At 36.6% G+C, this 26,962-nt stretch overlaps 1 protein-coding gene across 6 annotated transcripts in view; it reads right to left on the reverse strand.

Annotated features, from left to right (window-relative positions):
• Window positions 1-441: 441 nt before the first annotated feature.
• The window catches only part of LOC129744075 (microtubule-associated serine/threonine-protein kinase 1-like), a 53,879-nt gene continuing 27,358 nt past the window's right edge, over window positions 442-26,962 (reverse strand). For 3 of the 6 annotated variants that reach the window (XM_055736426.1, XM_055736428.1, XM_055736429.1), the window contains 3 exons: window positions 9,890-9,962; window positions 9,686-9,822; window positions 442-9,525 (listed from right to left, as the gene is read on the reverse strand). In XM_055736426.1, coding sequence (XP_055592401.1) covers window positions 3,242-9,349 — 6,108 coding nt within the window. In that variant the 5' untranslated portion in view covers window positions 9,350-9,525; window positions 9,686-9,822; window positions 9,890-9,962 and the 3' untranslated portion in view covers window positions 442-3,241. Of the gene's footprint in view, window positions 9,526-9,685; window positions 9,823-9,889; window positions 9,963-10,178; window positions 10,203-26,962 lie in introns of those variants that run through there. The other 3 variants (XM_055736427.1, XM_055736431.1, XM_055736430.1) reach the window with 2 other exon arrangements.

Below are 26,962 nucleotides of genomic sequence, written 5' to 3' on the forward strand. Positions count from 1 at the left end.
GTGATAGAATTTTACATCAAAATCGATGTTCCGTTTTCGTGCATCGTTTTCGGTCTAAAATTACACGAATTTTTCTTGCTGTGTAGACATGAAAAGTGTGTTTTTGTTTTGCATATTTTGACTAATAAAAAGGGCATACAAATCCGATTTTTCGAATCTGTGATAAAATTTCTCAAAATAACTATGTAGAATCAATCACATATGTATGTATTTCTCTGTGATATCCATCAACTTTGCTTTTGGCATATAGTGTTGTAAAAGTACTAATTTTTTTTTTTTTTCATAGCTTCGTTATTGAACAAGATAAATTACTTTTTTTCATTCACAAAACAAAATATTTCATTGCTTCATAACGAAGTAGTCGGAAAAAATTGTTGGCAAAAGGTTTTTTATCTGTGGGAAATCCGCAAAAAGTAGTGGAGGTTATGGAGTTTCGAGAAATTCTATGCATTTGAACGTTTTATATTTTCATTTCGAACAAGTTTTCTTCGTCTGTTTATTTCAACATTTATCATTCCTGATCTCGGTCTACTTTGATTTATTTCTCCTCATCGTGTGTTATATTTATCTTTATTACGCTAGATTCAATTGTAATTATTTAAGTTCATTAATCTTTTATTACACTGCAGTGTTAGCAACATGGATTAGTTTGAATCGGTGAATATGGTAATCTGCGTATTTTTCTCTCTATCTGTTTAGTTCTCAGCCTGGTGTGACATGCTTTTGGGGCCTCTCTAGGTCGCTTTCAATTTTTACAATTCGATTCGATGATTCTGGCAACGACTTAAACCTCCACCTAAGTTGTTTTCTGTTATAGCTCTCTACCACACTTAATTGCGTCTAAATGTTGCATTGTAAGGGATAATAGAGGAAGTTCAAGTATTAAATTTTTCGTATTTAATCCTTTATTTAGACTAAGACAGATAGGCAACGAAGTCTACAGGATGGGTGCGCTTTTTTTAACTTATTGGTGATGATGAACAACATCAATATAGATCTATTATTTCTGAGCATAGAAAATTATGTGAACAAAAATGTACATCTCACTGTCTTAATTTACAATTATGGAACAAATATTAGAACTTTCAAACTTTTTATGATCAAGCATTATTTTTATTTTTATTTATTTTTTGCTTATTTTTAATATTTCACAGCGCTAACTTTTGTTGAGAAAGCAAGGTAAACTTCTGCCTTTTTAAACCATGAAATGAAATCATTGTTATGTTACGATAAAACGTTTGTTTCTTTTTTAAGATGCAATAGCTCAACGATGAACAACAGAAAGAAAGGAAGTTGTACTGCTAAAGATGTTTTACGTTCGTAGTTGACATTTTTGAGATTTTTAGAACTTCACCCTTGGGGTTGCTTTTAGGATGTTATCAATTAGGCTGGAATGTTCAATTTACGGTTACAAAAATTAGTAATCATAATCAAAAACTCACGCCATGTAAGCATTTATGCAAATAGCGTTTACTTTCTCGCAGCAATAGATGCTTAGTTTTGAACAGAAAAAGGAATCTCGCAGTATTTGCCGAAATAAATTTATGCTTCCCTTTTTGCTGAGTTATTTGCATAATTTTTCGAGCGAATCCGTGAGCAGCTATCTAACGTGTGATGATGAATGGGTTCGTCTCTTCTTCCTTAACCTCCAACCCTTTACCAAATCATACACCCCATTCGAGTTCAACTTTCCGAACTAGATGAAAGAAGGGTAGAAACCCCTAATCGGAAAAGTGTCGTTTCTAATGTTTGTTTCAAATTTTTACCGTTACTGGTACAACTTCACATACCCACAACCACTTTCCCCCATAAATCAAGGATGTGAATTGTGTTTGATGGTGAAGGAAGAATGGTGCTCTAGCAAAAGGTTCGGAATTGAGCCAAAAGGATGATTGTGGTTTTCCGTAAAGGTTTCCCAGCGGAATCTGTTGTGGCTTTGCGGGGTTGAGGTGGAGCTCTGTGGTGGGGGAGTACCTTTTGGTGTTTCTTGTTGTATAGATTTATTATTGCTGTATTGTTGTTTTATTTCGTGTTATCTCCGCACAGCACCAATTTTCGACATTTGCTCTTGTCTATCCGGTTGTTCATACTTCTGAGAATATTTTTATGAGGCGTTCAAAAGGCGATAAGTTACGAATAATTAAAAAAAAATGCAAATTAACACTTACCGATTTTTGAATAACTATTAAAAATCAAAATTTTACTTTTTTTTTTGCAGAGTTTGTTCAGTTTAAAAAAAATGTCATGATTGTAGAAAAACGGCAAGCTTTTCATTATTTCTTCAAATCTATACAACATACATTTTTAAATTTGGGTAAAATAACAATAATGAAGATGCAGATTTTTTTTAATGGGGATGAAGAAGCAGATATCCTCCTTTCTTCCTTTCGGCATCGGTTTAATCTTTTAAATTAATTTGTTTTACAGGCAAAGATGACAGGCATAATGAAAGCAATTCTCGACAACTTGCTGTTTCAATTGTATTGTTATTCATAGTCTTATTGACCAACAGTATTTTTTGTTTCGTTTCTATAAGCCTAGTTCTAATCTGTAACCTGTAATCATACATCTTACAACTTAAAATTTACATACATTATTTTCAAAATATCACACAAATTTAAATCCTTTCTTTATTTGTTTCCCTTACTGCATACTTTCGTTTTTCCTAAACGCTTAAAATAATTTTACTGTTAAACTCGATAGTTGAACCGTGTCTTCGGAGAAGGTAAATCAATCTATTTTCGTACCAAAATGGATTGATTTTCGTAGATGAAAAAAAAACATGTATCTGACCTTCATTTTCTAGTGCAACACCATGCAGAGAAAGATCTATATCAAACTACGTGTGTCTAATGGTCGCTTTCCTCTCGACAACGGGTTTGCATATTCATTTATAAATTTTGATTTACTATCAAATTTTTCAATATCTCAGCTATAACATCGGCAGGTGCTATTATCTATCTAAAGAACGTTGATATCTTGCTGCTTAGTTTCATTTGAATCTATTTTCTTCAACACCAGTGCAAACGCAAAAAAAATTGTGAATGCTTTCGACTGTTTTCTATAAACACGGATACTAAAATAAATATGATAAATCTGATTTATTGCGTTCATACGCATTTAAAAATTTAAAAAAAACTAATTGAAAACAAAACTAATGTAGAACAGCTGAATGTAAGGAGAAAACAGTTCTCTAAATGACAAATGCTATGTCATTGCTCAACAACGCCGATTGCTTGATCTATTTTTTTGCTGAACTCTCTTTAATACTCATTTTATCGACCATTTTTGTAAGCGCTGGTTGATTATTTTTATTGTTCATGGTGTTGCCACTGGTGCCGAAACTGGATAACGCTGAAATCGCTGATGACTTAGATGCTGCCGAAGCTGTTGTGGTTGTTGTGGTGGCCGTTGTAAGCGGTGCTGATGTGGTGGACAATTTTGAAGCGACTGTGTTGGTAGGACCAGTATTGGACCACGCTGTTATCGATGAGGATGTTGCAGCTGTTTGAATGTCTGAAGAAGAAGATGACACCATCGAGAGAGGTTGCGCAGTTGCTGATGATGGTGCTACTGTAACAGGAGGTGCTGCGCCGGAATTTACCGACGGTGGCGTAGCAGTAATGATTGTTGAATTCTGATTAGAACGCCAAACGCCGGGTACTTGAGGGGTTTTAAGTGGCGTGTTGCAACACAATGGAGAAAGGACACATTTGCTCTCAGCTGCGCTTCTGGGGTGTAATCTATCAGGAGAAAGTGCTCGCCGAAGTAGAGGAGAACTTGGTTCAGCAGTTTTGGCTCGAGGAAAACTTTTCTTTGCCGGTGGTGTTGGCGATCCAGTTATGGCTACGATGCCTGGAACACCAGATTGCGTTGATGAACTGGAAGCATTCGGTAGAACCCCAGGACTGTACGACTGTGTTGTATTGGATGAACCATGCGGATGGACCACGGGAAATGCTAACGGACTGGAGGAACGCGTTGGTGAAGCTGGAAGTGGCGAAGGACTAGGTGTTCGTGCTAGTGGAGACAACGGCATGTGATCGGCAGATTTTCGTCGATTTGGCCGACCGGCGGCTGTTGTTGCCGAGTGTAGAGCTTTATTACTAGCAGCACATGGCGAAGAATGGAGCTTATGCTTCAAAACATGCAAAGTCGATGGCCGTTGATAGAGAGGGGCTCCGTCGTTGTATGTGAGAGTACCTGTTGGAGTACTGGGAGCTGAAGTGCTAGGCGATGATGAAGGTGACGATTGATAAGCGCTGATCGTATTCAACGGCGATAGACTAAGCCTATTAACAGGGGATGCCGTCAACGAGGTTGATGGAACCGCTTGAATAGCATTTAACTGAGTATTTGCGGTTGTTGCCAAATTTGGTTGACTACCTTGAAGCCGCGCAAACGACTGGAAACTTCGACTAGGTGGTACTGATGTGGGCGATTGGATGCCTGCTACCATTTGTTGCATTTCGGCACTTGCTCGTTTACTACTGATGCGTCTAAATAAGGACGTTTTTCTTTTCTTTTCGTTATCTTTTTTCTGCTTTCTTCGACTATGTGTACTCTTTTTTGCAAATTTGCTCTGCCACGGTTCTCGCTTACGACCTCCACTCTGAATACTGGTATGTTCCAAAGGAGTTGCTCTTAAGCTAACAAGCTCAGCACCACCCAAAAGAAGCTGTAATACCTGTGTATGGTATAAACCTTGCACAGCTTCTCCATTCACATGAGTTATCAAATCGGCAGGCCTCAAACCGGCTTCAAAAGCAGGACTTCCTTCGTCAACGGCCATCACTAAATGATGCATTGTATAAAAATCTGTATCACCGTAATAAACTCGAATTGTGTGAACGGTAAAGCCAAAACCACGGGGTCCACGTCGTATAATCATCGGCGGCTTAAGATTAGTGACTAGAGGACTCAACTCCCGACATGGCGAAGTGTCACGTGAACTAGCAGTACTGGAGCAGTTGCCTGCGGAATGCATAGTTGAGGCCATTCCGGTACTACAACCAGATGATGAAGACAAGTTTGAAGCAGTAGTAGTAGCATTATGAAGTCCAACACCACCTCCCATGATTCCGCTTATTCCGCTAGGTCCCGCGATAATAGCCGTTGAAGAGTCGTCTGATGAGGCGGCCATTAAAGACAATCCCAGTGCTGAAGCGCTTTTAACGATATGGCGAGCATTGTTGTTCAAATTGTTCAATGAGCTTGATGGTGATGTGTTAACTACTTGGGAGGGTGTCGATGAAGATGTTTCGTGACCGCTCTGATCGTCTTCTATGGAAATAGAAAATTTGGGTAGAATCCCACGATTGTGAACTGTTCGTCGTTTCCGTTGAATTTGTGGCGACACGTCGTCACTGTCAGTTTGCGAAGATTCCGGTGTCGAGAGCTGTTTTAGTGATGACAGCGGGTAAAAATCACTGAAACGTTTATTAGTTTCTGGAGTTTCTGGAGTTGTGGCCAATGGCGGCTGCTGAAGATGTTGAGGCCGTAGATTAAGATGACTTATGAAATCTTCACGATCAGGAGTTGCCAGTTCTGGTAAATATTCCAAATCAGGAGTTGATGGCATCTTGTATCTAGATGGATTGGTATTAAACTTACGCAGATCCGGAGTGATGATAAGTTTGCTGACGTCTGGAATGGGCTTCGGTTTAGTGATATCAAATCCATCTTCGAATAGAGACGGTAGCTGTGATTTCTCTTTTGCCAACGATGAAATAGGAAGTGCACTCGGTAGGGGAGCTGCAAGCGATTCCTGTAGTTGAGCTGCTAAAGCCGATGTATTTTGTACCGATGGAATACTATGCTGTTTCCTATATTGTGGCGAATAGGAGTTGAATGAACCAAAAAGCGGTGAGTCTTCCATGTCATCCGTATCATCATCACATATATCATGATTGTACCGATCGACCCGCGTATCAAAGTAACTTGTATCTTCTTCGTTGTCTAGTTGAGGTACAAACTCAGCTTTCTGTCGCAATAAATTGTTCCAATCTAAGCCATAGAAGTAGAAATGCTCCTTCACTTCATGTGCACCACCCGTTCCCAGTCGATCTCTTGGCAGATGTTGCAGTAACGCTGAAATCAAATCTTTCACCTCGTCCGGAATGGGCCAATCATCATTATCCGGCCATTCTATATCATCATTGACCGTGTGTGCGAACAGCTCTTCTGGAGTCTCCCCGAAAAACGGAACACAGCCAATAAGAAATTCATATAATATAATTCCCATGGACCACCAATCCACGGGTTTTCCGTAACCCTGTCGCAAAATTACTTCCGGAGCAATATACTCAGGAGTTCCGAAAACCTGCTTATCCGAAAATTGTCTTGTTTCACTATCCAAATATCCTTCGTACAAATTGGTTGCTAGCGACATTAAACCCATCTTAGACAACCCAAAATCAGTCAACTTGATATGCCCTAGAGCCGTGATTAAAAGATTGTCAGGCTTTAAATCTCGATGAACGATCCCATAACTGTGTAAATATTCCACAGCCAGTACTGTTTCGGCAAAATAAAATCTCGCCATATCAAATGGCAATGGGCCGATATTCTTCAACAAAGTGGCGCAATCTCCACCCTCTACGTATTCCATCACTAAACAAAGATGCTTTTTAGTTTCAAACGAACAGTACATGCTGACGACAAAAGGGTTATCCGCGAAACTCAGAATATCCCGCTCGGCGAACACCTGCTCCACTTGGTTTCGTAACATCAAACTATTTTTGTTGATTTTTTTCATGGCGAATCTTTGTCGAGTTTGCTTGTGCTTGACTAAGTAAACTGCTCCGTAGGCCCCGTTAGAAATCAACTTCAGAATATCGTAGTCCTTTTCGTTCGGCACTGTGCTAGTCATGCGGGCTTTCAGAGTTTTACTGTTATTCGCTGCCATGCCACTTGTGTTAGAACCTATACTCGTATTGTTGTTATTGGACTGGTTTTGATTAATAGTACTGACAGTGCTATTGTTAAGCGATCCTGCACCCTTTGGAGTGCTGCATGTTAGAGAACCACTGCGCCTTTCTCCCAAAAGTGACTGATTGGGAGAAATGTATGAGTTATTATTATCCGAGGAATCACCACCACAATTGGTGGTGTCTAGAGATGAGTTTAATGAAACCGATTCCATCAGCTCTTCTTGCAACTCTGCCATAGGATCTCGGTTCAGTCCGAGTTTGGTAATGATATACTGCGGAATGTCTGCCTTAATGCCTTGGGTAACCTTTGCCTGTCCCTCGGCTACCTCAAGTAATCGATAGAACTCTTCCGGATCGAATTCAAGACATTCCAACAGTCTCGCCGGGCGGGAGATTATCAGTAACAGTTTCTTTATGACCGCTGTTATCTCCGGGGTAGCTTCCGGTGATTTTTCTTTTGTTTCCATAAGAAGACGTTCCAGGTTCTCGTTCATTTCATAAAAGTAACGTGATGTGATGAGTTTTGCGTGCGATTTATGAAGACAATCGCGAGCCATTTCCAGTACTTGATGGTGAACAAAACGCATAATCGGTTGCGAGATTCGAGCACTATCGTTGATGATGTTTTTATTTTCATTTATGAAATGTGATAACCGTTCTTCCATCTGTTGGGTGGCTTTTGGAAAGCGTTCTTTATAGAAGGTATTCATAAGGGATATTTCGTTGTCCGTAATCGGACTATGGGAAGGACTACTGAGGCTGCGGGATCGTGGACGATGAATTGGGGATCGACAACCGCAAACATTGTTTAATTCATCCTTACAGCTACTTCCAGATTTCATTGAATGAGGACTGTTGCAGTGGGTTGGTTGTGATTGAAGACTTAGCGGCTGATGCGTCGAGTGTTGTAAATGGATAGCATGCGGAGATACTGGTGGATTGAATCCACTGCTACCGCTATGAGCATGTGAGTGATGTTGGTGCAACTGGTGGTAGAACGGGTGGTGGTGATGATGGTGGTACACATTACGGCCTTCCAAACCTGGGTTGCTATCGTTACTCGAGAAATGTAGAGACAGCATATGCAGATCATCATTGGTCGGAACCGGTGGAAATTGATGAAGTTTTTCCTGACTGGAGCATTGCGAAGAAATATTGGAGCTTCCAGGTGTAGTCACGTAACCAGAGCTTGGTAGTGAAGCAACAGACCATCTTCTGCTGTCGCTATTTTTGTTGGTTATTCTTTTTATAGGAACAAAAGGGAAGTGGATTGTGCTTGGCGAGTTGATTCGAGGACTGTCAATTGGACTAGCGGGAATGGGTGAATGAGATCGCGGTGAAATGTTTGCCACAAAACTAAGCCGATGTCGAGCTACAGCGCCACTTCTTGCTGCCGAGGAAGAAGTTGATCGACGTTGTCCAAAGCCTCCTTCTTTGGAAGTAATCGATAATGTTGGTGCAGAGTTTCCAAGCGTAGAATTACGAACTCGAACGAGATTGGAAATGTCGCTTCCGCTACCAGAATATCGAAGCGAGTGGGAATGTTGTGGTTTATAAGATGATTTTCTATAGGACGCTGACTTCTGCAATCCTGATCCAGATGATGGTCGCAGCACAACAGCAGCTGGCGGAGCCGTAGTAGATGTTGGAGACGGCGCTATAGTGGTTATAACCGGGGCCGTCAGTGCACTAATCGGATGCGTTCCAGGTAAAGCTTTGGCCGGTAAATCGACCGCAGCATTACTCAAAGCTGATGATGGTGCCGGAACAGACGACGATTTCAATAAACAAGGTTTCGGGTGTTGCGGTTCAATCTTAACCGATGATTGTGGTTGTATCTTTTTCATACTGGATTTTGATGGGCTCCCAGGAGGTTTCATTTCTGGATCAACTTGTTTCGCAGAACTACTATGTGGTGGTTTTGATGCCGATACTATTACAGGATTAGCAGAAACAGCAAGTGATGGAGATATCACTGATGGCATAGCAGCAGTAGTTCTAGTTGTTTGATCCTTCTTAGGTATGGACGGTTTTGATGTAGTTTTGCTTTTGGCTGTATCAACTTGTTTCGTGCATGGCGTTTCATCTCTCTTAACAGCCTTTTGATCGGAAACTTTCTTACTAGCGCCCTCCGCAGTGCTCTGACTTGTTTTGTTCACCTCAAGATCGTCGAAGTTTAAAGATCGTACAGTAGGTGATGATTTGCATCGATCCTTGTTTGTATCGTTTTCAGTGAATTTCGATTGATGAACTACTTTGGTTTCATTCTTCGAATCACTTGAATTATTACTTTTATTTGCCACCGATGCCACAGTCGCTGGAATCGAACTAGTCAAATTACTAGCTGTGGTTGGAACAGCTGAAGTAGAAGACACTGACTGCTTACTCGCAGGTGCACTGGATGCCCTTTGACTCATGGTGGTGTTTCGTTAATGGATTTTGAGCACCAACAGTAGAACGTCACACACAAACGTTGAGGCGATTATGTGCGTTACCTCTCCACACAATGCACACCACAAAACCAGTTACGCCTCGGCCGGTTGGCACATTAGATTGCCACTGTTTACTGCAGCTTTAGATGTAATCAAAATATCTAAAGTGGATATGTATAAATATTGGTCAGTTGTACTACCAACTTAATCTGAACTACATCATAACTTTGAACGTTTCAATGCCAAATCGATGTACACTGAAAGTTTCAAAATTTCAAGGCAGTCTGATGGAATATTCCCAAAACCACTATTAGTACTTACCTGTAATGTGAAAACATCATCTTGAGGCCGCAGAAAACGTGCGCTAGACAAGTTTTTCAATGTTGTGATCGGTTCTCTATTGATAGACCAGTCTCGCTTTTCGAAACTGGTAATGGGGATGACTCAAACCATTATGTCTGTAATAAAACAAAAATAGGAAACAATTAAGTAAAATACTTTACCTCTCATTTATCTAACAATTACTTTAGTTTATTGTCTTCCGTTTGATAATTGTATGAATCGTTCTATTCCGGTTGGTTCCATCATATCAGTTAACCTGTTGGATAAGTCAAAAAGGCTCAATTAAATTCAGCTATAAGGTTGCTTGTAACAGAACTTTAAAATCTCTGATGATTAATTTTACAATATATCCTAGTATCGTTACCAGATTTAATGAAATTTTTTAATGCGTTTTTACATATTGGAAAATTTTAATACTCCCACAATTGGTGAATTATGCATAAAAAAACAAATTCAAATAACAATGTTAAACCTCTTTCGTCATACAACACTGACACTTTAGAGCAGTTTAAGGACTTTTCTACTCCGATGATGATAACTTTGAACGGTTCGTTGCAGACTAACTTAAGTCGACTATAAAATAAACCGATCGTTCTTACTTATGACTCGGCAATTCGCTTTCTGCTACAATAAACATTACTCACAGGCATTTCCCTTTTGGCAGCAGCCAGCCGAAACGCATCTGATTCTGCTGCTGCTCGATGGTGGTAAACTATAGGCTTTTCTGGTTTTTTTCTCATTGTGGAAGCCAATTTTTCTACACTGTGATTTTTTTCGATTTTTACGTAGAAATTAAGGATTAGTTGGTTCTTTAAAATTTCAGATTTCTTAGTAAAAGATTTTTGTAATAAGGAAACATTAAAAAAAAGACTTTTCCACAGATGGCTTTGTCAGCAAAAGTAGCAATTCTTGCTTTAAAGAAATAGTAGTAATAATTGCCGAGGCTGAAGTAATCAATTTCTCAGAAAAAAAAACTACAGATTTATATCTACTAGGTATACCTATAGGACTCAATGAATGTTGGTAAGATATGTTGTTCAACTATTCGATTGATCAAATTTAGTGTTGAATTGAAGAAACAGAGTAAGAAAACAATAAAGAATCTCATCAGTATCGAATCAAGTATGGTTTAACTTTTTTTAACTGTGCGTAGCTTTCATATAAACCAGTTCATATGTATGAGTGCTGGAATAAGCGCCGTATATAGTACTACGATTTTATGAATTAAAAAACAACCCGTTTTAGGGCAAAAAACATCGAACCAACAAACTGAATGCGTTGAACATGTGCCTGATGGTGTCTGCGATGTCGAAGACGAAGATCAGGATACAGGCAAAATTGCAAACAGTTTTTCAAGAGGCACGATCAGACATGCGACGGCCAGTAAGTCATGTGTCATGTCAGACGCAGACGGACATTCGCCGATCGAGCCGAGAGACGAAATGAGTCATTCATCAGGGTCTATTATTGCAAGATGCGTCGCGCACCCTACCAGGCAATGAAAGGAGCAGGCAGTTAGATATCTACCAGTTTTAAATCAGCACTGATGCCTGTCACCTAATTGAGGGGCTTTACCTCCGAGCGCACTCATCAAGTGGTTTGAAAATAACCCAAGAGCTTTTAGGTAGTAACCCTGGCTGGACTCAACCAAAATATTCGTCACTCAAGACATGAGTCGGGGCAAGTGAAACTTTAGGTTGGTAATTTGACACAGTTTTGACGCTGAACGAGGTGATATGAAAGAATTAAATGAAATAAAATATTTTGCCCGTTATTGGACGCAAAACAATTTATTAGTGTTAACTTTAGTTATATTTTAAAAAATTAAATAGCAATTTTTAACTGGAATTAGCATAAGTTAGTGTGATCCATCTGCCAATTCAATGAACAAGTTTCTCTTAAAAAAACGAAAAAATAACCAAACCTCTGAAACACATGTAGGTATGACAGTTGAAAAACAATAAATCCATAGAAAAACTTACATAACAAAAACATAGACAGAAGCTTGTAGCATTTATAGTTAATATTATACAGAAAATAAAGCACCCCGGAGAAGATTAGCTAGAGACAGTGTATAAACAAAAGGAAAAGCGAAGAAGAAATATCAACTAACGCAGTACACTTCCTCCAGTTACGTGACTTTGACAAGGCTGCACCATATTTTGCACTTTAAGTCGAAGCGTTTTCCTGCTCATATCGAACTTAGGCGGTGTCAATATTTATTTTTGAATTTTAACACCTTATTTTCAAAATTCTTGCCGGACAAAAAATAACAGCTACCTAATAGCTGTTTGAAGTTGTTAGCACTATGATCTTATTCAAATCATGCATTTATAATATAAGCTTATAGCAATCTTCGGAGCAACATATTTTATCAAATTATCTTTTATTTGTTTTATGATTTGCAAAAAAAAAATCAACGTGCCCTAGGGAACAACAGGGCTACCCCAACATATGTACATATGTGTGTATGCCAACATACCGAGGCAGACCCATTTTTAGTGCACTTTGACACGATTATTGGCTCCAAAATGCGCTGTTGGCGCGGTGCGTCGACTGGAATTCATCTGTGGCCAGTGTGTGTGGGGCAACGCCATTCGGACAGCAGCAGCAAAACGGCCACCCATAGTTATTACCGTTTTTGGTGATGCATAATCCTACGTAACAGAGCAGTACGATGGCGCGCACAAGTTTGTATCAATTCAGTGAACTCTCGCGCTCCTTATCCAGCACCATCATCGTTGTGTATTGGATTCCGGTCTGATTGAACCTTCTAGCGATGGACGTTCTGAAACGGGGAGCTGTTGTTGGCCAAATATGATGATGACCAAACGCTGTCTACTGAACTCACGGTAACGCAACAAGAGTGAACGCATCCGGTTTTGCGGAGAGGTTCTTAAAAAAAGCACTATCAATTGTTGTTCTGCAATTCATGCTCTTATAGGGTAATGCCACGAACCTTTACGGTGGTCCATGATGTCGTTTCACCTTATTCTAACATGTTTCGTGTACTCTATCATACATTCAACAAAAGACATGATCATCCGCCTATACTAAGAAATGACAGTCTTTGCCATTTTTTTCTCGATACAAACGGTCCCTGTAAATATTCAGGTTATTTTTTATCATTTTTCTCATATTTCAATGAACCTCTTTAGTATTTTGTCAATGTTATAAGAATACTTGCAAATTTTTAATGCAGTTTTTGAGGTTACGATGAAAACTGATCGTTTTGAAAAAAAATTGTTTCGAAAAAAATGTTTGGAAACTAAAACGCTAATTCTCCAAAACCAAAAAAAAAAAACATCATGAGTTATAACAAAATATAGAAAATAACTGATAACAATATTTGGAGAAACTGTGCAAATTGTAAAAATTGAAAAAAAAACAATAATTTAGTATTTATTGCATTTTTTTTTGCTACAAACAGTCAATTACCTAAATATTGTCACTTTTATAAAAGTAACACTCATTTGTAAATTATTCAAAAAATAAAGCCCAACTTTTATTGGTATGATCATAAAATTTTATTAAATTATTTTATCGGTTATATCGGTGAAATTTTATATTCTTTGAGAGAGAACATTTAAGAATTGGAAAATAATAGACGGATAGAAGATTAGAATAAGATGGATGATGCTGAAAATGAGCGGAAGGGTATTTTTAAATTTTAAAAACTTTTTATCACATTTCATTTCTTTGTTCCTCACAGGTCTATTAAGTTGCAGTGGTAGATACAGATAGAAAGTGTAGCTACCACCACACAATAGTAGGCCATGCGTGGTTCAACTCACAAGCGGAAACTAGCAGTGCAAACGAACAAAAAGATGACATGTGATCGCTCGAAAAAGCTTCAAAAAGACAATTAAGAAAAATTCGATAAATTATAAAAATATTCAAAGAATTCCAAGAGCAAAAAACAAACTGTGGAAAGTGGGACCTTTTGTAATTTTTGTATTCGTTTTTTATTTTTTATTTATGATCGAAAATAGCTCAATTTTACGATTCTGTTTAATGTGGATTGTCCCCCCAAAGAAAGATTTGATTTTTTTAAACGAACACGCTGGCCGCTGTTCCAGCCTAATTAAGCGACGCAAGATAAATCAATTTCTATATCATTCGAGTATGAGAAATACACATGATTCAAAAGATCAATAAAAACAGAAAAAAAGTTTAACGAAATATATGACCACATTTAAAATCGACGAGGAAACAAACCATGAACCACCGCATTATTGTTTAGAAGACCCTCGGACGCATTCGCGTTCATTCGAATTAATTCGTTCATTTCCTCCCCAGCTTCCGTCCGGAAAATGATGGTAGCAACTGTGTGATGATGATCATCATGGTGCTGGCAACGATATGATGAGCATCCATTCTGTCCCATGTTTTAGATGGAATATTATAATTCTAGAACAGACTGTTCGGGTTTTCGGACGAACTTGACCTCTGATGATGTCTGTTTTCATCTCTCACACGGTCTGGTTCAACTTTATTTTGGTGATGATCTGGACAGTTCAGCAAAATGACCATGGATGCAGTTGTCGCGTTGGTCTGCGATCTTGAAATAGTCGACGCAGCTCAATTTAACTATAGGAAAGGATTTCAAATTTTCAAGTTTTGATGCCATTCTCAAAACAAGTAGGTTCAAAAAGCTCACAACTGAATGGAGTTAGATTGATTCATTTGCTTTATTCATTTGACGATACAATGAGGCATGTCGAGGAAATTTTGTTGAAACATTTTATTCATTGTTTTGTTACTCACATACATATCGATAAGAAGTATGTTCAAAACAGCATAGCAATTACATACAGCAGGTATCATTTTCATTCAGAATTCGGTGTCTAGTAGTGTGTTTGCTTTAAGATGAATAAGATAAATTACAAATTGAAAGCTCTCTCACAACAGAGCTCATCCCAACCACAGTAATATCCGATGAATAATCAAAAGCAAGTTAATAAGCAACAGGAAATCACAGATCAGCACGGAAAAAATTGTGTGCAGCTGTTGCATTGTTACGTATGCTTGATTCACCAAATACTAAATGCTAACAACTACCGGTTTGTGATGAACAGTTGACAATTTGCAAAGATCTTGTCTTATTTGTTCTAAAAATGACTCGTGATATCTCTTAGTAACGAGATTTGATGTAGTATGAATTACAAATAAAGAAATGTAAACACCGTTAGGGCGTCTTGGTTAGCTCCTGCTTTGTCCACTCAATCGGTGCTCAGTGCTTTCTCATGTAAATGTAGCTCCACTGCAATATACTGATGGTGATAACGACCCCTTCTTATCGCGGATTGAGTAATATCTGCTAACCCCGGCCACGTTCGCTATATATGTAGGTATAAGTACATACTACAAATGCCTCTCGAGTACCTACTGGACTTGCAGAAATGGTCGTAATTTTGCATAAAAAAAAACACAATATTGCATCGCAACTTCCGGCTGGAAAATTCTGCAAAAAAATAATGGATGGGTTTTGAACCAAGACGAAGCTTTTTAGACCCCAGGGTTTGAGAAATTCAAAAATGACCACAAATTGACTCAGTCTACACTGCAAAAAATCGACACTTTGATTTTATGTTTCACCACACATACGCTCTTTGAATTCATTGGCTATATGATACAAATAGGTTTTATTAATTGACACATAACATTAATAATTTTCAATTTTGAAAGATTTCACGAATTCAAAATGGCTGCAATTGGGAAAAAACTTGAGCTGTCGAAGGAGCGTGCAATCTTTGTTTTTGCTTCATACACTTAAAAAATTCTACCGTCTGCGGGAGTACCGGTCGGCCTTTCAACGATGATAACAAGGTAGGACGGTTCACTAAGAAATGAATGATAATCGCTTGCAAAGGTCAGTTATTAATTCAATTGATTTGATTGATTCTATTTCTATCGAAATCATCTGCTTTCAGATCAAAATTATCAAACCTTCGAATTGGATCGAGAAAAAAAAGCTTGAAACGGACAGCTCAGACAATGACCCACCGATGATGGACAGCAGTTGTTGAATTAGAAAAATCATGTTAACATTTTGAGAAATAAATTATATCAACATAAAGAACGAATTTAGAAAACAATCGTCTTCGCAGTTTTAATCGCCAGAATGTAGACTCAAAAACTAACTCCAATCGAATATTTCACACATTTAAAACCTGTGTGAAATTTTATAATGTTTATGTCATACATATACCACTGAAATATTTCCTGAAATCTATGTGTGGCACATATTTTTTAATTGGCAGACAAATTGCAAAAATCTATATAGGCAGACACATACCCCTAATGTGTCGAATTTTTGCAGTGTAGTGTACATATCTTATAGCAAAAACGCTATGCAAAAAAAAACACATAACTTTTTATGTCACAATGTTAGTGTTGAAAATCATTAGAATGGGATGTATCTGAGATCAGAAAAGAAAAAATATTTTAAACTGATTAAAACAAAACGTTAGAAAATCAAAAAAAAATCTCTATACTCCAGGAAGACACTTTCTCCGCACTCATATGGAACTATTACGACGCAAATTGTTTCACGCGTATATGTATGTATGGATGTAGGTAGGTATCATTTGATCTAAGTGACGCAGACAAGTGGGTGGTATTAATAAAACTTGATAGTCCTCCCTCAGTCTAGGGGTCACACAACTCGGGGGCCGCCCAGCACTTTTTACTACAGGTGGCCGAGGAGCTGGCGAACCGCTGGCTGATGTGCTTCTCATAAAACTTGCTGGCATTGACCGTTGGCAATTTGCGTTAAAAACAAAGTCTCGGCCGTCTTCTCATTTCGTTGATCGGGGTTTTGCCACTCGCCAGCAGGCAGGCAGGGTTGAAACACAAGATTGTGAGAAAGAGGAAATCAAGGGATGTTGTTTGAAACTGAAACATCTCCTAGATCTCCTTCCTATGATTGAGATTTCTATTTATGCGATTTTGCGTAAATACCTTAGATCTAGACAGTACACAAAAAAACCTGCTAGAGAAGTCGGGTGTGCTAAAATTTGAAGATACCACCATGTACGTTTCCAGCAAATATTCGGCTGACTTTTTTAACTTTAAGTTTTTAATTCTGTTTAGCTTACGATAACTAGAACGAGTGCTCCTTAGTTGGGAGACAACATCTGAGGCTGCCACCACTGTTTACGAAAACAAAATTGAAATCGCGCTATCAAATCACAATATCCCGTTTACAGCTCTGTGTCGAAAAAGAAAACCAGGAAAATTGGAACCAGAATCTATCAGTAATTAGTCCGGATATTAAAGGAAGGTAATTGAAAAAAACAAAACTTTGTTTTGTTAATTTCTTCTGCATGCATGAATAAACATTAATGAAATTTTAAGTGAAGTTACGGTAATGTTTACATGTGCAAATTTTGGTGACGTTATGTCAAGTGGTTTTTGAGAAGGTCATTGAATAATTTTTTTGGGCAGGAAACCGAAAAATTCAGAAAAGTCCCAGTGGGAGACTCAAAAACAGATGGAAATCAACTATTCGTTCATTTGGTAAATCGTTGAGGGATCTCTAGAGGATCTAAAAGTGTGTTAATTCATTCTAATTTTTACTATTCATGAAGTGAAGATGATTGAAAGGTAGGGAATATTGGAGGTTTTATCAAGCGGAAATAAAAAATTTCAACATGAGAAGTGACAAAAAAAAACTTGTCTTTCTAGTTCATTTTGATGACATATAAACAAGCCTGACTTCATTTCTGCAAGAAAAAAAGCTGCCCACCGTAGAAATAAACAAAGTACGGTAGTCATACCGTGCGCAAAATATTGTAACAGCTAGCGGTAAATATTTTTGAAAAATTACGTAAAGGACAGCAAAACAAACTCTTTAGCGGGCGCCTGGCAGGTTTCCAGCCACAAACTTTTCATTGGCAAGTCTCGCCTGAATGTTCTGGAGATCAAGAAATAAAATCATTAATTTGATGTGACGATCTGTGAAAGCTGCAAATCAGTCAGTCTTACATAAATATTGACACAATGAATGGCTAAATATACAAAGAAGGTTGCCTCCAAATGCAACCTTTTTCCCTAAATAACACTTCCGTAGATCCTACAAAGTTGATACTACGTTTTGGTTGGATCTGGAATGGTGCAATCAGTCGAAAACAGAAGTGGAGTGATTAAAAGTCAAATGTGTTCTTTTTGTTCCGAAGGAGAACAATCTGCTTAAATTGTCATAACTTCGATCAAATTAAAAGTTTTGACTTGTTTTGAAAGTCATGCTTAAGGAAACAAAAACTTGATTTATTTTTCTTCATCTGTTTACATCTTGCTTTCCGTCTCTCAATCTCTCTCAAAAATATGTAACAGTGAGTGGGACGTAAGAAAAAGAGTAATAACGACTGTTAGAACGCCTCACTGTGGGGCTTTCACAAACCACGGAATGAATTTTCATTTCCTTACAGTAATTAAAAAAAGTCCTCATTTGGAAGAACGGTGGTTTATAGAATACATTATAGATAGCACGTGTGGTGGCCAAAAATTAAAGTCGATGAACTTCGACCACTTGACAGAACGTCACTAATATTTGCACGTGTGAACAAAACATTACTATAGATGGCTTCACAGAAAATTTGATAAATTTCCATTAGTGTATTCAGCAGTTATTCACAAAACAAAGTGTGATGTGTTTCGATAAAAATATAATGATTCAAGTGTTTTTCTTCTTGATGTGTGTTCAATAAATCCAGGGTTTGCCTCAACTGCCAGGATTTTGCAAGGTTTTTAGATAAAATAGCACGGATTTCCCCGGCCCCGATATGTGCGGGAAAAAATTCTGGAAATCTTAACCTTCCTAGGCCGTTCGGGTCAATATGACCCGAAGCGAACTTCAAAATCGTCATAACTCTTTTGAAAAAAATCGGAAAAATATGAAATTTGGAACATATTACTAAAACCACGAGATACATAACCTGTAGAAAAAGCAACTTCCGGTGACCACCGGAAATGCCACAACTGGCAAGCCGAAAAAAAAGTTACACATAAGCCGTTCGGGTCAATATGACCCGAGAGTTTGCGCGCGTTCCCCTGATGATATATGTTAACCGATTTTCATGATTTTACATTCATTAGTTAGGAAATTTATTCTAGTTTCTGAATCTTTAAAATTTCAGTTGATGTAACTTATCCGAACGTTTGGATTCTGTTCCGAATGGAAAAAAACCCCGAAAATAATGTCTTCTCAGAATTCCCATATTTTCTAATTGCTTTGATGTATTGAAACTGTTTAGTAAGTTTTGAAATTGTGAAAAACAAATCTTTTTAAACATATAGAAAAATTGAAGGTCATATGGAATTTTTGGTCGCTAGCGTGGAATTTCTGAAAAAAAGCTTCTTTTTTTGAACTTTTGCTTTGCAGTGTTGTATCTCATTCCTAACTGAACCGATTTCCAAAATTCAAATTTTAGTTTTATTTTGAAAACATGATCATCATTTTCACTGAATACTTATAGTATCTCAAATATTACTGTTATTCGTAATACGAGAATGAAAACAAGAAAAAAAATCGTAGTTTTCGTACCCGGCTGTTACGATGCGTGCGTCTTCTCATTTTGTTATCGCGATTTCTTAAAACTTTTCATGAAACCTGCCCACTTTTTATATACCCAATGATAGATTTTAATCTCTACAATCGATTGATATGCTTTTTATGTGGTTTTTCAAAAATTTGTAGCAACATTTTTCGAATTTACTAAAAGATATCGGAATTCGACCAGATTTTCAAACGCCTTGTAGTAAGCAAGCACAACCCCCCGGGAGAGCATAAATCGAACGAAGTCCATGGCTCTCCCGGTCGTGCTCTCGAAATCTGCCTTCATATAGCAGACTGAAGGAATCGCCCGAATGGCTACGTAGGGTGGTTTGTGCTGATACGTATGAAATTTTTTACGTAATTCATAGCTAAGTCATTGACTTCATCATTTTGATTGTTTTTCAGCTTTTCAAAGTTACAGAGACCTAGTTCATAAATGTTTTAAGATATTTTTAAGAATCCTCATTTTGCAAAATAATTTCGGTGGCATCTTCTTTGATTTTTATTATAACATAAAATTTACATACATACATACTACTTTTACACAAGTGTGAATGTTTTCGATGTTAATTTTTGAAATATTTCAAAACCATACGTATTAAAATAAGATTTGCTGTTTATATTTCAGATTACTAATCTGAACATCAAATCCGAATGATGAATAAATTTTAGAATAAATAATTTAATATTCACGATTCATATTTCTTTGTTCACAATAATTTTTTTCTGAATTCAAAACTCTTAAATCGAAATTATGAGCTTCTTATTCAATTTCAAAAATTTATTGTTCACAATACTAAGCTTCCAATGGTGAATTTTGAATTAAAAGTCCACAATTTTCCATTCTTTTTTAAACCCTGTTTCAAAAAAGAATAAATTCACGATTGAAAGATCGTACTAAAAAATTGATAGTTTCATATTTATGATACTACATTCGACAATGTTAAATTTGAACTCGCATTCTGATTTTTGTTGAAATATGAATTTAGAATTAGGAATAAGCAATTATTTTGTCTTAGTTTTCAATTATGAATTTATTCATTATAAATTCCGATTCTGAACTCTTAGAAAAATGTTAATTTGAATTGCAAAATTCATACTTGGAAAGTCAAAAATTTAAATAATAAAACACGAAAAACTAGTTTATATCTCACAATTCGAAGCACAGTATTATGAATCCATAAAATTGTTTGTGAAGTTTGAATCATAAGTTATTTATAATTTATTTGAAGTTTTTTTCAAATTTTTGTTCTGAATCCTGATATTAAGCTAAAATTATGAATCTTTTTGAAGAAAATATGAGTAAAATAATAAAAATCACACTTATGTAAATTAAGTATGTCTATTTCAAATAATATCTCTGAAACAAAAGATGTCGTTCAAAATATTATGCAATATGACAATTTTCTGGAACACAATGTCTCAACCTTTTAAAACACGACTTTTTTTTAAATTGATATGTCAATTACTAATTCATTAAAAGCATCTTTTAATTCTCATAACACCACGGAACTCTTCGTGATTATGATTATTATGATTTAAACTACTTTTATGCATATTTTGTCTAATATTTCACATGTAAATTAAAACTCGATATTTATAGTATTATAAACTTAAAGATTAAATCGTTGTGATATTGGTTGTGATTGTTTTGATTATAACAATATCCACGCGCTTCCGAAATAATTTAAATTAAGTGTCGTTTTGAAACCACACTATGCAATAAAGATAAAATAAATTCTGAACTAGGTCTCTGTAACTTTGAAAAGCTGAAAAACAATCAAAATGATGAAGTCAATGACTTAGCTATGAATTACGCAAAAAATTTCATACGTATCAGTAAAAACCACCCTACGTAACCATGCGGGCGATTCCTTCAGTCTGCTTTAGGAAGGCAGATTTCGAGAGCACGACCGGGAGAGCAATCTATTTTGTTCGATCTAAGTTCTCCCGGGGGGTTGTGCTTGCTTGCTACAAACGTTTGAAAATCTGGTAGAATTAAGATATCTTTTAGTAAATTCGGAAAACGTTGCTACGGATGAAAAACCACATAAAAAGTATACCAATCGATTGTAGAGATTAAAATCTATCATTGGGTATATAAAAAGTGGGCAGGTTTTATGAAAAGTTTTAAGAAATCACGATAACAAAATGAGAAATGTGCGCATCATAACAGACGGGTCCGAAAATCACGATTTTTTTCTTGTTTTCATTCTCGTATTACGAATAACAGTAATATTTGAGATACTATAGTGAAAATGATAATCATGTTATCAAAATAAAACTAAAATTTGAATTTTGGAAATCGGTTCAATTAGGAATGAGATACAGCGCTGCTAAGAAAAAATGTTACCTCTATTCACCCACAATTCAGCCTCTGTGCCAATGCCGGCATCATTGGTACAAGGCATCATTGGTACAAGAAGATAACGCGATCGGTGCTGATTCGATTTGCTCCCACCGGCATTAAACTCCCAAGTGACCCGAATTGCGTATGTCTGAAAGAAACAAAATAAAAACGAATTCACATCCCTCCCTATCGCATCAAAAGACGAAGAAGGATAGAAATAAATACCGGGCAACACCAGGCAGCCAGCGAACCGAGCACTGTCCGTGTGAATGTAGCAAAAGCAACAACAAAAACATCCTTCTAATTCAATCCCTTCATTCCACAGGCAAACAACCACGGCCAAGCTGTGCGTGTGTATGCAGTAAAAGCAACAAAAAAAACACTGCTTCAATTCAATCTACCGGCAAACAACCACGGCTAAGCTGTGCGTGTGTATGTAGCAAAAGCAACAACAAAAACATTCCTTCGATTCACCAGCAAACAACCAACGGCCAAGCTGCCCGGCTTTAGCAGCTGTGTATATGTAGCGTGTGTATGTAATAGCAGGCAGTAAGCAAAGCACAGTTCTCATGCAATGGGTTTCCCGTTCCTTCACTCCCGTTCCCTTTCCCGTTTCCCTCAAAAGACAAAGGAATGCATTGAAAGAAGGCCAAACGCCGGGAAGCCGCCGTTGTGCGTTTTTTGCCTTTCTAACAGAAAGGTTTGGTTATCGGTCGATTTGAGAGATCATTAATTATGGGTCTTAGACATACCTTTATAGGTACCTATCGACTCAGCTCGACGAGTTCTGTTGATGTCCGTGGATTTGTATGTGCCATTTTAAAAATGTCTAGAACGTTTTTGCGAAACTGGGCTGCACAATTAAAATGATTTTAGTCTCAAAAGAATGCATTTTTTTTTCTACACAACCCTTTCAAAAACGGGAAAAAAACAAAATAGTTGAAACCGTTTTCTTTACCAAATACATATCATACTTATTATGGCATAAAAAAAAGTTGCTAGTGGCGCCTCGAAGCAGCAGCACCAGCAATCATTTATAAATTGAAGATAATCAAAATAAAAAAATAATATTTTTATTAACTCGAGAATTGAACCAAAACCCTTCAGATCCCAAGTTGCAAGCGCTATCCAATAAACCATCGGCACGCTTGATTGAAAGCGGCTCAAACTCAAATAGGTAAAAGGCATTACTAAGACGCACCGTGGTCTGGGCAGTTTCTCAGTCTGCTGGGGCAAATACGGCAACAGTGTTTATATCTTACACTTCTTGCTTTTCAATGCAGCAAATGGCGGATGGGCGTTTCCTTCAGAGTCCGCCATGCCTATAGACATTATAATTTCATTTATGAAATTATAGTGTCTAAAGCCATGCCGGGTGTCAACAAAATGCAGAGCCGTACAGGAAACTGCGTTGGGGGGGAATTTATATGAAGATCTTATGACCCTCGTTTTTTTTACTCGTGTTGAAGAATGAATTTATGTTTTTTTTTTCATTTCTACATACTCATACATAATTTAGATTCAATTTCAGATGCAGAATTCAGATTCAGTTTTCAAATTCAGGATACAGGTTTAGGAATCAGAATTCAGGATTCAAAATTCAGAATTCAAAATTCAGATTCAGAACTCATATTCAGATTCAGAATTTAGATTCAGAATTCAGATTCAGAATTCAGATTAAGAATTCAGATTCAGAATTCAGATTCAGAATTCAGATTCAGAATTCAGATTCAGAATTCAGATTCAGAATTCAGATTCAGAATTCAGATTCAGAATTCAGATTCAGAATTCAGATTCAGAATTCAGATTCAGAATTCAGATTCAGAATTCAGATTCAGAATTCAGATTCAGAATTCAGATTCAGAATTCAGATTCAGAATTCAGATTCAGAATTCAGATTCAGAATTCAGATTCAGAATTCAGATTCAGAATTCAGATTCAGAATTCAGATTCAGAATTCAGATTCAGAATTAAGATTCAGAATTCAGATTCAGAATTCAGATTCAGAATTCAGATTCAGAATTCAGATTCAGATTCAGAATTCAGATTCAGAATTCAGATTCAGAATTCAGATTCAGAATTCAGATTCAGAATTCAGAATCAGAATTCAGATTCAGAATTCAGATTCAGAATTCAGAATCAGAATTCAGATGTAGAATTCAGATTCAGAATTTTTGTAAATTTATTTTCGGCATATCGGTGAAAAATTTAGATTCATGGAGAAAGAATATCAGAATTAAAAATTGATGAAGCTGGATGTTGCGAGGTAAAGTATGGTGTACGTTAATAAATTTTCCTTGCAAAAATGTTCTTTCGCTCTTTTCATCATCCGTAAAATTTCTCCTCACTTTATCAATTTTCAATTCTGGAATTGTTTCTCCAAGAATACCAATTTGCACAGTTTTTGATAAATTTGCGATGACTTAAAGATCATTACGCATGAAAACACGATTTTGTTTTGTGAAAACTTTTTTTCACAATTTTTCTGAAATTAAGTTTGCTGCATACTTTTAGGGGTAAAACCATACTATTAAAAGTTGTAAAATCCGAAATCATAAAAAAAAATTTGGATGAAAGAAATTTCAATGTTGAAAACCGTGTGATGCAAAACAATCAAAATGAGATTTACAAGATTAAGAATTCAGATTCAGAATTCAGATTCAGAATTCAGATTCAGAATTCAGATTCAGAATTCAGATTCAGAATTCAGATTCAGAATTCAGATTCAGAATTCAGATTCAGAATTCAGATTCAGAATTCAGATTCAGAATTCAGATTCAGAATTCAGATTCAGAATTCAGATTCAGAATTCAGATTCAGAATTCAGATTCAGAATTCAGATCCAGAATTCAGATTCAGAATTCATATTCAGAATTCAGATTCAGAATTCAGATTCAGAATTCCGATTCAGAATTCAGATTCAGAATTCAGATTCAGAATTCAGATTCAGAATTCAGATTCAGAATTCAGATTCAGAATTCAGATTCAGAATTCAGATTCAGAATTCAGATTCAGAATTTAGATTCAGAATTCAGATTCAGAATTCAGATTCAGAATTCAGATTCAGAATTCAGATTCAGAATTCAGATTCAGAATTCAGATTCAGAATTCAGATTCAGAATTAAGATTCAGAATTCAGATTCAGAATTCAGAATTCAGATTCAGAATTCAGATTCAGAATTCAGATTCAGAACTCAGATTCAGAATTCAGATTCAGAATTCAGATTCAGAATTCAGATTCAGAATTCAGATTCAGAATTCAGATTCAGAATACAGATTTAGAATTCAAATTCAGAGTTCAGATTCAGAATTCAGATTGAGAATTCAGATTTAGAATTCTGATTAAGAATTTGGATTAAAGATCAACCTGGAATTTGAAATTGGAACTTATATTCAAATATTAGACTAAGTGTTGTAACTCAAAATTCAAACTTTAGAATCAGAATAAGATTTCAGATTTAGTTTACAGAATGAGATTAATCATTTAATAGTCATATTACTTTCCCCTCCTTTTGTGGGAATTTTTCCTCTATGCATGGTTGAGCTCTAAAAAAGGTATCATGCTAGGGCACGCGTCACGGCTATCCATCAATATTGTAGTTGGTTTTACTTATTCAGTAAAAAAAAAGCATAAAAAAACAGTAAGATTCGAACCGTGACCAGCAACGTGAAAGTTCTGGTTGCTACCACGGCACCATTTCAGCGTGTTATAAATCTTGGAAATTCTACTGTTTAAATACCATTCTTTCCATACATAAAATGAGCTCCTTACATACCAGTTCGCTTTTCCCCAAAAAAACGTATCAGGCATCATTTTTGCCTTTCTAACAGAAAGGTTTGGTTATCGGTCGATTTGAGAGATCATTAATTATGGGTCTTAGACATACCTTTATAGGTACCTATCGACTCAGCTCGACGAGTTCTGTTGATGTCCGTGGATTTGTATGTGCCATTTTAAAAATGTCTAGAACGTTTTTGCGAAACTGGGCTGCACAATTAAAATGATTTTAGTCTCAAAAGAATGCATTTTTTTTTCTACACAACCCTTTCAAAAACGGGAAAAAAACAAAATAGTTGAAACCGTTTTCTTTACCAAATACATATCATACTTATTATGGCATAAAAAAAAGTTGCTAGTGGCGCCTCGAAGCAGCAGCACCAGCAATCATTTATAAATTGAAGATAATCAAAATAAAAAAATAATATTTTTATTAACTCGAGAATTGAACCAAAACCCTTCAGATCCCAAGTTGCAAGCGCTATCCAATAAACCATCGGCACGCTTGATTGAAAGCGGCTCAAACTCAAATAGGTAAAAGGCATTACTAAGACGCACCGTGGTCTGGGCAGTTTCTCAGTCTGCTGGGGCAAATACGGCAACAGTGTTTATATCTTACACTTCTTGCTTTTCAATGCAGCAAATGGCGGATGGGCGTTTCCTTCAGAGTCCGCCATGCCTATAGACATTATAATTTCATTTATGAAATTATAGTGTCTAAAGCCATGCCGGGTGTCAACAAAATGCAGAGCCGTACAGGAAACTGCGTTGGGGGGGAATTTATATGAAGATCTTATGACCCTCGTTTTTTTTACTCGTGTTGAAGAATGAATTTATGTTTTTTTTTTCATTTCTACATACTCATACATAATTTAGATTCAATTTCAGATGCAGAATTCAGATTCAGTTTTCAAATTCAGGATACAGGTTTAGGAATCAGAATTCAGGATTCAAAATTCAGAATTCAAAATTCAGATTCAGAACTCATATTCAGATTCAGAATTTAGATTCAGAATTCAGATTCAGAATTCAGATTAAGAATTCAGATTCAGAATTCAGATTCAGAATTCAGATTCAGAATTCAGATTCAGAATTCAGATTCAGAATTCAGATTCAGAATTCAGATTCAGAATTCAGATTCAGAATTCAGATTCAGAATTCAGATTCAGAATTCAGATTCAGAATTCAGATTCAGAATTCAGATTCAGAATTCAGATTCAGAATTCAGATTCAGAATTCAGATTCAGAATTCAGATTCAGAATTCAGATTCAGAATTCAGATTCAGAATTCAGATTCAGAATTCAGATTCAGAATTCAGATTCAGAATTCAGATTCAGAATTCAGATTCAGAATTCAGATTCAGAATTCAGATTCAGAATTCAGATTCAGAATTCAGATTCAGAATTCAGATTCAGAATTCAGATTCAGAATTCAGATTCAGAATTCAGATTCAGAATTCAGATTCAGAATTCAGATTCAGAATTCAGATTCAGAATTCAGATTCAGAATTCAGATTCAGATTCAGAATTCAGATTCAGAATTCAGATTCAGAATTCAGATTCAGAATT

Source organism: Uranotaenia lowii, chromosome 2 (assembly GCF_029784155.1).
Source record: "Uranotaenia lowii strain MFRU-FL chromosome 2, ASM2978415v1, whole genome shotgun sequence".
In the NCBI taxonomy this organism is placed as follows: Eukaryota; Metazoa; Arthropoda; class Insecta; order Diptera; family Culicidae; genus Uranotaenia; species Uranotaenia lowii.